The sequence below is a fragment of the Anoplopoma fimbria genome, chromosome 12 (genome assembly GCF_027596085.1).
Source record: "Anoplopoma fimbria isolate UVic2021 breed Golden Eagle Sablefish chromosome 12, Afim_UVic_2022, whole genome shotgun sequence".
Lineage (NCBI taxonomy): Eukaryota > Metazoa > Chordata > Actinopteri > Perciformes > Anoplopomatidae > Anoplopoma > Anoplopoma fimbria.
The window spans coordinates 19,406,857-19,417,891 of record NC_072460.1 but is presented as its reverse complement, the minus strand read 5'-3'; the positions used below and the strand labels follow the sequence as shown (position 1 = coordinate 19,417,891).

The window sequence follows — 11,035 nt, the reverse complement described above, 5'->3', positions numbered from 1 at the left end:
CATTTTTTGTCATGGAAATGCTCGTCAAGATGTTGGCCAAGGGAGGCTACGGCTATGAGGGGAGTTACCTCAGCAACCCCTGGAACAAGTTGGACCTATTCATCAACTCTGTAGAGTGAGTATCCCACGATGCCTTTCACGCGTGCTGAAAGAAAATCACCATTTCTTCAATCTTGTCTACTGATGAACAACATCAGTCACCTTAGGAGAACACCAAATTTCAATTCTCCGTTTCTCCCGGGGTAAAAGAAAACATACATGATTGTTCACTCTTAAACACAGCAGTGTTTCAAAGCAGAGAAACCAAAAAGTTTGGACAGCTTTGTTCAGACTGGCCTGATACCACCCGCTCTTGTCTTATTTATGAGCTGACTGGTTTGATATTCAGTATAAAAATGTGTGTACAGTTTTATTTTTGCATATGAAAACAAAAAAAACTTCTCTCCCTGTTTCTGTCCCTTCAGGGTGTTCGACTACTTTCTGGTTTACGTCGGCCTCCACTTGCCAGTCTGTCAAGTACTCGGGCCGATGCGACTGATCGGCAGAGTGACAAGTAGGTCAACGTTTCAATTTGTCGTTTTGCAGAGTGTTTCCAGACATTTGACAGTATGTGCATAATGTAGTGGTGTAAACGTGTGGATGATTCTATGAGTGAAACAATTCAAGCTTTCAATGTGACTCTATGGGCGTCGATTGATGTGATAAACCTCCCAAGGCAGTTTGCTTCTTTCTAATTTTTCATTTTTAATTACATTTGAGAAGTAACGGTCATTTTTAATAAAGCAGGTCATTGGACGCGTGATAAATGTACTTTGAGAACTTTTATGACACATTTTGGATTCAAACAGGCCTTTCTCCAGCAAGAATACTTCTCCAGCACAAACGTGGAGATAGATCAGGCAATGCTATAATAATAATAAATGATCAAATGTAAACCTAATACAACATGCCCTCTATCTGGCAAGAACAATCTGGATGTAAACACTGAATTATCAAAAGAAATTAGTACCTCTCCTGTCTAATGCAATTCAAAACAACAGGCTAAACTATCTGTTTCGAAAACTTTGCCGAAGCAACTGAAAAGAACTGTGAGAAGTCCAATAAGCTAAGCCAATACTTACTCTACAAGCACATGGTTGCTAAACCAACATTCATTTATCTGAGGAACATCTCAGAAATAAGACCATTTTTAACTCAACACTGATTCCTACTTTTATTACATTATTGCAGCTCTCTGACCAAAAGAGACCAGACCAAAGAATCTTTAAGAAAATTACAGAATAGTTAAAAGTGTCAGCTATCTATCTATTAACATGAGCATACATGAATTATTTTTTTCTCGTGTGTGCGTGTGAGTAAGTTTTAGTCATAAAATAACGACTGACGGCATCTTTCTGTCTCCATCTGTGCAGGTATGCGTGACGTGGTGACGGTGCTCTTGGACATCTCGCCCATGCTTGTGAACGTGTTCATACTCAACCTGTTTTTCATCAACATCTTCGAGGTAATGGGAGTCCGCTGGTTCCTGGGAGTGCAGCACCTCGTGATCCTGGCCAGTGCCATGATCCACCGCCATCACCTGAAGCAGTCCCAGTCCTGAGACGACCACGTCCATGCAGGCATTCACCCTGATAATGAGAGAGAAGAAAGACAGTATGGGTTATTTTATAGTTAATCATTTAATTATCATAGGGCTTTTACTTAAAATAATCCAGAGGATATTAAGATTACATTTTTTTAAAGGCCTGATCAGACTAAATTGGCAAAATTGGAGAAATGAGCAGCTGTTAAAAAGGCCTGGAATAATGCTAGTCTGGTGTCAATGTGTCAGTATGTGTGTCAGTGGGTTTTGTGGAGATATAAACAAATAATTGAAAATGCAAACAGGTCAGCTTGTTTTAAGGACACAGTGAAATCAAAAATACACATGTAATACAAATTCTAATCCTGTGATAACCATTAATTAGCTCTTGTTTTCTGTCAAATATTATAATTATATAAAAATTATATAAAAATACAATTATGTGTGGTTTAATGTGATTTGTGGCGATGAGTTAACTATCATATAAAACTGCACTTGATCATCATAACAGCTGGTCTAGTCTAAAAGGATCAGAGGTGTGTTTGCATGTCAGGTGGCAAAAACAACAAAACAATATTATTATTATTATTATTATTAATTTCTCCCTCATCCTCCCTCCTTCCGTATTGTCAGACCTCCCTGAATCAATATTCATTCATATAGAGAGGACCACTGTTTTTAACAACCTTTTTCCATCACTGCTTCAAAAACACTTCATGCATTTCATTGTAATGTATCTCAACTCGTTAACATACACTTCTATGTTTAGTCTACATTTCTATCATTTTTTGTTTAACTGATTAGTCCTGAGACACTTTGATGAATTATGCAAGCTTTATTTCTATCTTTTGAAAGTGCAGCTATTGAAAACTCAAGAAGGAGGTACCCTCTGCTGCACAACATTCAAACTTTTTGTTGAATACTGTTCATACTGTCGTCTTATATACGTGTATATGTTCACAAAAAAAATCACTGCAAGGGTGAAAACAGTCCTCTACAGTTTAGAATCGATTTGCATTCACTAAGCCACGTGTACTTTTAAAGAAATCGAATTAAATTTGAAAGAATACTGTTTTCATCAATGTAAAAACGCTTTTCATTATTGTTAGTGTTTGCTACAGTCATTCTACTGTTCTCTGCTGCCAGCAAAGAAAAGAAAAGTTGTCGTTGTTCTTTTACAGCCTTCTTACATTTTTGTCTTTTAATAAAAATCTATGCCCTCAATCTTGGGGCAATTGTTCCCTGTCGTATTGAATTTCGGTATTTTTCAAGCTGTTGTATCAAAGTTAGGAATTCCAGTATTTTGACAACACTAATATACTGTATATATATATATATATATACAGTATATATATATATATACACATACAGTACAAGTCAAAAGTTTGGACACGCCTTCTCATTCAATGGTTTTTCTTTATTTTTATTTGTATTTTTTTCTACATTGTAGATTAATATTGAAGACATCCAAACTATGAAGGAACACATATGGAATTATGTGGTAAACAAACAAATGCTCAACAAACCAGAATATGTTTTAGATTTTAGATTCTTCAAAGTAGTTGAATGAGAAGGTGTGTCCAAACTTTTGACTGGTACTGTATACACAGTATATATACACACACACACATATCTATATATCTCTCTCTATATATATACAACTCACTAACTCACTCACTCTCTCTTTTATTCTTATTATAAGTTATTCTGCTACTATTGGCAACTGAAAAGATACATTTAATAGAAGCCCTATAACACACTCGTGCCAGTCGTTTTGCGTGTTGACGCTAGCATTAAGATATCAAAATGTTGCGTTCATGAACATCAAAGGAGAGCAGAGTGTTTTGGATTCTAGTAAGCTGCATCTAACCAGTAGAACCAGTAGGAGGTATTTAGGTATAATAGATATTTTATATCTTTGGAGGATATACATATATAGCATTTAAAACCTGCAGCCAAATTCCATTAAAAATGTTCAAACAAATAAAGTAAAATTATGACTATTAATAAATCATGTTTTGTCCACGAATGGATGCATGATAATCTTTGTTGTTGAGCCAGTTCTTTCATTCTTAAAGTAGGATACGAGCAGGTGGGCTGGATAACAGCGCCACACTAAGGAGTTGTTCAACCAGATTCCAGTGTCTAACAAGTGGGACTTGAATACAGATGTGTGTGGGTGGAGAGCTCTATTGTGACTGTCGGCCTGCATGTGGCTTCATTCTTATTAACTTCAAAGGATGAGTTGTCTTAATAATATTGTGAATCAAGTTCAGACATTAAGGAGTCAGTTATTTAAACAGACCACAGATAGAAACTCATGCAGCGAAGATCAGCAGAGGGTAAGTTTCCCAAATGAAATCTTTGTCTTTCAATAACTTACCAAATATCTTCAAGTTTTTCCCCAACTTTTGTGTTCATATTTAAAATAACACATGTTTATCTTTGCAGTTCAGATTCTGTAGGTGTCTTTTTTTAATACCTTAGCTTACATTATTATTTCATGTATTTCTCTCTCGATGTGACCTACAGATGATGTTGTTTTTAAATTCAATCTTCTCAGCAATATTGTTTCATGCGTTTTTGGATTGTTTTGATGCATTGTTAGAAGAAGAAACCCAATTTGAGATTAAATGTTACAAAAAGCAAAATTTTCCATTGTAGCTATTTGAAAAACAGAGAAAGCCTGGAGGTTTTGTCCTCTAAAAGTGTTCATACAATTAAAGTCGAAAAAGAAAAAATACCCTTCTCTCAAAATGAAAAGTTACCTCCACCTTTAGTGGAGATGCACAAACTGTAAAGTAAGAATTGTCAATTTACATTTACATTATTTACATTGGGTCATAGACTTAAATCAATAAAACCTTTTGTGATATTCTCCCATGTACCATAAAATATTCTTATTTAGTTTAAAAAAAACACTGAGGAACTGGTAACCAACCTGGTGTGTCTCTTTTCACATAACTTCATACTTATTATAGAGTCAAAAGTTCTGTATGTCTGCATGTTTTTGCAATTTAACTGAACCAACACAAGAGAACCAGATTTCTCTGGAGACTATTGTGAGCAGAAGAAAATCTCAGTTGAAATCTGAATTTTGAACATTCTGCAACCCACGCTCTCGCTGTGAAAGCTGTGTGAAAAGTGTGTGAACAGAAAAACTGTGTATTCAAAAAAGGGCTAAATGTTTGAACAGATTTTATTTTTTTAATAGACAAATATTTCCCTCCTTCCTGTCTGTTCTTCACTCTGGTCTTCTCAGGGGTCGGGGGGGATTCCTCTCTCCAGGAAGGTGTGTTATGCTGTGGGTGAGGTCCCGTATCAGATTACCACAGCAGCTTTAAATGTTTCCCTGCAGATTTTTCTCCTGGATGTTGTTCAGGTACGAATTAAAGCTGCTCTCACAAACAGCAGCTCACAAAAATGAACAGTATTTCCCAGGATATATGTGCTTATCTTAATTCCAAAATAAAGTACTTCAGTATTTCACAGATGGAGGCCTCTTATGTCTCCATGATTCTGTTTGTGAGTCGGGCCTGGGATGCTGTGACCGACCCTCTGATTGGATATCTGGTGAGCTGCAGTCACTGGACCCCCGTCGGCAAACTCATGCCATGGTTGGTTTGGCAGAGACGCATGTTCAACACACTTCATATTGAATTAGGCTACGATTCATCTCAAGGCGCCGTATTCAACAGAGCCAACAATGTTTATCCCACAGGCTGATTCTCTCTACTCCGTTTGGCATCCTGTTCTATCTGCTGCTGTGGTTTGTGCCACAAGGTTCAACGTCTCAGGGTGTCAGCGTGCTGTGGTTCCTCACAGCGGCCTGCCTGTTCGAGACCCTCATGAGTGTAAGTCAGTGTGTTACAGGCACTTATTGCTCAATAAATACTTGCACTTCACTTGTATATGTCCATTTTATTCTACTTTTTACTTCTTCTTCGCTAAATCTCAGAGGGAAATATTTTACTTTTGACTTCACTACATTTATCTGACAGCTGCAGTTTTTAATTACTTTTCAATAAAGACTTTATATAAAAAAAGACTTATAATAGCCTTAAAAAGTAAAATAAAATTACAAAAGAAGTGTCTAGTTGGGGCCTCTTGACACAGGTTACGGATAAGTTGTTCCACATAAATGATTTCCCCTCTTAACATCTCAGAAGGTTTTAAATACAGAACTTTCACTTTGAATGGAGAATTGTTTAACATTTTTATACTGCAACTGTCTTAATCATCTATCCACTAACTTTTGCTTCAGTAAACTTTTTCCCTCCTCATCTTCCTCATGTCACCATGGTGACAGAATTTTCCTACCAGTCTCATGACACTGTTGCTGCTGCCGTTTGGCTCCAAGCTGTGCCACCATGTCTACTGAGATTCACACTGCTTATGTGCTGTCAGTTGGGATCACGTTTTCTTCCATTGTCCATTAACAGTGCTACAACGTTCCCTACCTCTCACTCAACATGTTCCTAGGGGGAGATCACAGAGACAGAGACTCTGCCACGGCCTACAGTAAGAGTACAAATACTCACAATCATCCTTATTCTCAAATACACAAACATGTAGACTAGCATTTCCCTCCGTTTCATAACACTCCTCCGGGACAGAGGATGTCGCATGTGTACAGATTGTAAAGCCCTATGAGGCAAATTTGTAATTTGTGATTTTGGGCTATACAAAATAAAATAAAATGAATTAAATTGAATCCTCCAGGGTTGAATTGTTACTAAGTACATTTACTCAAATATTGTCTGATCACTTGTATTTCCCTTTTATGCAGCTTTATAATTGTACTACTATTGTAGTTAAAGCACATCTACAGCAGTTAAATGCAACATACACATCAATGCAGCAGTAATGGTAATCCAAAAACGTAATATACAACAGTAAAACACTGACAATTTACCGCAGAATGAGTACATTTACTTTAGCAGTAATTTTTTGCTGATGCTTTAATTTAAGTATGGTCTTGAATACATGGCGGCGCGTGCACAACGCGAGGCTTGGCGTCTCTCCAGATTCTGCAAATTAGTAGTTCTCTGCCTACACTGCACCTTTACTGCTTCTTTTGCACTTCTGCTTCGATGCTAAAAGTGCATTTCGTTGTACTAGTACTTGCACTCTGTGCAACGACAATAAAGTTGAATCTAAAAAAATCATCTAAAAATACAGAACGTTTATTGGAGTATTTTCCCTGTAGCCTACTTTGACATAAGTAAAGGATCTGAATAGCTTACTTCTTCCACCACTGCACTTCTTGTCCCCTTCTCTGACCCTCTTTTGCAGGAATGTGTGTGAAGATGGTTGCCATGCTGTTGGCTTCTGCAATACAGGGTCAAGTTGTAGCTGTGTACAACACAGAAAAGCAAGAGAGCTGTGAACATCTGGGCCAGGCTCATGAAACAACAACAACCCAGAGCATATCTTCATCACAAACTGCACCACTTCATGAAACGGTAGATACAATGTGAAAATACAAGCGGTCACTCTGGCTGAGAGTGAGATAACACTCATATTTCTTTAGCAGCCCAACAGCATTGTGCTCACTTAGTCCCAGGAGTATCTTGTTACCCTGTAATTAGCCTTGTTGTGTATTCTCCTTGTGCATGTGTGCTTTCTCTTTGTTAGGAGTGAGTCTAGTAAGCATTACATGAGACAATACAACTACTCTCGTATTTGTCGATTAAATATAAAGCTGGAGCCAGTGACAATTAAGTTAGCTTTGCCTAGCATACAACTACAACTAACAAAATCCACCTAATAGCACTACTATAACTCACTAATTAACACAGTAAGTGTTGTTTTGAATAGTACAAAATCGAGTTTTAGTTGGTTGAATTAATCACCTACAACCCGAGTCAGGCAAGCTGCTTTCCAACAGATTTTTTGCTAATGAGCTAACAAGCTTTATATTAAACGTTAGCTTAGGAACAGATGAGTTCATAGGAATATTCTCACCTAGCTAAATCTCGGCCAAAGGGAATTATATGTGTATTTAATGTTCATTTTTGAAAATGATGCTATAAAAAAATTCTTAAAAGTTTAATAACTGTGCATTATCATGATCTAAAGGCAAAGTAATCCCAAAAAGACAACAGAATAACACATTCTAAGCAGTAAGGAGTGTTTACATGTGTTCATATGCCTCAGTGGGTGTTTGTTTGCAGCATAATATTGTGCTTTGTTTATATTTAATTATTTAATGTGTGTTTTTTTGCTCCACAGCAAAAGGCTTTCCTGACCTCAGCTCTGATCATGGGTGCCTTGTTTTTCCTCAGCAGCCTGGTTCTCTTCCTTGGGGTGAAGGAGCAGCGGGGTGAGTCATTGCATTTTTAATGATACAATACAATACAAAGCAAATGAGAGTATTGTATACCCTGCTCTTTCACTCCACTTCCTTGACATGTCATTTTGGTTTTATTTACAGCCCCTTTCTGCTCTGATGACAAAGTACGACCGTCCTATTTGACCTCGCTGAAGATGCTGATGTGTCACGTTCCTTACCAACGACTGGTGCTTGGCTTTGTGTTCACTGCACTTGCTTTTCAGGTGCAGTTTGAGCTCATAGTGGCCGTGTTGCATGCCTATAAGACTTGGCTCTGATGAAAATTTGCTTATAAGATAAGAGCTATTTTTAAAAGGCATGCATGTATTTAATGGTTAGAAGCAGAGGAATGGTTAAATCATAAATATTGTTGTTTTTTTACTTCATGTGCCGTATCTCTTTTATCTCAGATGTCCTTAGGTAATTTTGCACTATTTTGCAGCCATGCAGCTGGGCTGGGAGCCAAGTTCCAGCACCTCCTACTGGTTCTGCTGGTAAAATTAACCTAACTGGAATCCCACACTCTGCTCACGAGTTTCTATATGCAAACTATTTCAAAAGCCTTCTAAGGATATACATGACATGAGAGATATTCAATTTCAAATGAAAATATCTAAACATTTTTGCAGGCCTCTGCCTTAGTAGCAGTTCCTCTGTGGCAAACAGTTCTTCTGAGAATAGGAAAAAAAGCCACACTTTACATCGGACTATCAGTAAGAAATCTCACACATCCCTGTTTAGTAATCTGTATAATGAGAGTAATTTTACACACCTTAAATCTCCTTCTATTCTGTAAAGCCTCTTCCTGTCTCTCACAGCTCTTCATCCCAGCGGTCAGTACAGTTGCCTGTTTTCCCAGTAACCTGCCAGTCTTCATGATTATGTGCGTTCTGATGGGATTCAGCGTGGCAACCATGTTCTTGCTACCCTGGTGAGTCAGCTCCCAGCGAGGACACACAGTTCTAAAACCTTTCCAAGACTGCCCCGTCAGATTTAATTAGGATCAGAACTGAATGTTGTGCACATGAATCATTCACAGCGCCTCTACCTGACCCTGGCTGGTTATGAATATTCTAGCAATGATCGGTTTTGTTTACCGGTCAGTTCTCCTCATCTAGATTGACTTGGTGGTTTTGATTTTACATATGTCAGCTTGTTCTGTATCAGGTCTATGCTCCCAGATGTGGTGGACGACTTTGCTTTGAGACACCCCTCCTGCAAAGACCTGGAGCCCATGTTTTTCTCCTGTTATGCGTTCTGCAGTAAGCTGGCGGGCGGCCTTTCTGTTGGCATCTCAACCATGACATTACAGTGAGTCAATCTTCCGTCCACTCACTTTATGTGTTATGCACGTCTGTTGGGCCGTGACATTTTGTTTTTCTCCTCGTCTGCAGTTTTGTGGGCTACAGAGCGGGTGCCTGTAACCATGGCGACGGAGTGGCGACGGCTCTGATTGTGCTGTTCTCACCAGTTCCCATCGCACTTTTGATTATAGGGATGGTCTTTTTTCGCTCCTACCCAATCAATGAGAGGCGTTGTTTGCAGCATCCGGAACAAGTGACCACAATTCAGTGAGTGGCTTTCTGGGCTGAGTAATCCTCTCAGAAGAGGAAGCCACAAAAGGCTCCTGACATGTCATCTTTAAAGAGGCTATAATAGATATTTTCATAATGACAACATATTAAATGACAATGAAATGATGAACCTACAGAGTATTATCACCCAAATCTACGCTCCCCTCCTCGGCTTTATGAAGCTTAAAGTGAGTTTCAGCTTATTATCAAGCTGTCCGACCCCCAACGTCACTTTTCTCTCTCACTGCTCTCATAGAGTTGTTTTCAGCCATAGCAGGCAGCTGTTTTTACTGAGTAAGTTCTGAAAACCCACTGCCCAGCCTGCTCAGAACCAATCTTCAAGCACAGTTAGAGACTTAGACGAAAATGTAGCAACTAAAGAGACAGATATTTCTCTAAGCAGCTGTAGAGAGCAAAAACAGAGATAAAATAGAGCAAATATCTGACTTACATTCATCCGGTGGACAAAAACATGTATTTAATGTATATATAATATAATGTTGCTCCATAATTGCTGGATGTGTAAATAAGCAACTGTTTGCAAATTAGTTCACTATATCAACTTAAAAGGTGATGATATGTCAATGTTGTGTTTACAACTTGTTTTTGCTGTTCCCAACTGGACACATAAATATTTCATAGCAGTTAGCTTTAGGGGTCCGGATTTCAAATAGCAGCCCTGTTATATCTAGCTGTGAAGTTACTTTCCAGAGTTTGGAATCGTTGGTTTGTTTGAATATGTTAGCATTGCTACTGCATTTCAAGTCAATATAAATTAAATTGTAAGTTTTGGTGATATGCTTGTTCATTTTCTAGCCGAGGGTAAGATGAGAAGATTGATGCAGCCAGTTATTTATATATTTTATTAAATAGCTAAAAAAATATGTAAATATGCATTCTTATTAGCTAATATTATTCCAGTTGTTCTAATTAAGTAACAAGCTGTTTTTGTGATTAGGCAGTATATGCAAATATTGTTATCACTCTTTTCTGATTAATAGTATAGATCTCATTGAAATTTATATATTTCTCAGAAAAACCAATTTATATTAATATATCTATATCTATGGTAGTTATAGTTATTATTAATTGTCTTTTTATTCTTCATCTAGACCAGAAGCCACATCATCGGACCAAAGAGAAAACCCAGAGCAGCCATCAATTCTGCAGCCCCGTGCTAATGTGACATCAACTTCATATGATAACATAAAGACCAACATGTTGTACAAGTCAAAATCCTCAACCGGTTGTTACAATCATGATAAAATATGCTCAATGAAGTCGTGTGTCCACTCAGGAGAAGATCAATTGGGCAGAAATGTCCCTGAGAATGATTCTGGCTCTTCCTCTGGCAGGTCAAATGTGAGATCCAAAATGTCATGGGTATAGTCAGATACCATAGCTTCATATTCAGCGTGCAGACATGATAGTGGTATCTATATTTTCATCTAATGCTCCCCAAGAAAGTTTGGAAGCAAAATAGTTTACCAAAATGTCGAACTATTCTTTTAAGTAGTCACTTTCAAATACTGAGTTACCAGAGGT

At 37.8% G+C, this 11,035-nt stretch overlaps 1 protein-coding gene across 1 annotated transcript; it reads left to right on the top strand.

The window, feature by feature from the left end:
• Window positions 1–3,399: 3,399 nt before the first annotated feature.
• On the top strand, window positions 3,400–10,856 carry mfsd2al2 (major facilitator superfamily domain containing 2a-like 2). The gene is made up of 16 exons (XM_054608732.1): window positions 3,400–3,470; window positions 4,034–4,043; window positions 4,845–4,964; window positions 5,075–5,199; window positions 5,304–5,436; window positions 6,025–6,103; window positions 6,878–7,047; window positions 7,817–7,907; window positions 8,019–8,140; window positions 8,327–8,410; window positions 8,546–8,629; window positions 8,735–8,847; window positions 9,084–9,227; window positions 9,311–9,487; window positions 10,603–10,736; window positions 10,846–10,856. The coding sequence occupies exons 1-16, from the start codon at window positions 3,400–3,402 to the stop codon at window positions 10,854–10,856; spliced, it is 1,668 nt and encodes a 555-aa protein (XP_054464707.1).
• The last annotated feature ends 179 nt before the right edge of the window (window positions 10,857–11,035 follow it).

What these genes read in the sequence shown, in the direction of transcription:
- mfsd2al2 (XM_054608732.1), top strand. Translation starts at nt 3,400, where the DNA reads ATGAACATCAAAGGAGAGCAGAGTGTTTTGGATTCTAGTAAGCTGCAT. An exon ending in CTGCACCACTTCATGAAACG is followed by an intron (nt 7,048 to 7,816) that starts GTAGATACAATG and finishes TTTGCTCCACAG; the next exon opens with CAAAAGGCTTTCCTGACCTC. An exon ending in ACCTCCTACTGGTTCTGCTG is followed by an intron (nt 8,411 to 8,545) that starts GTAAAATTAACC and finishes ACATTTTTGCAG; the next exon opens with GCCTCTGCCTTAGTAGCAGT.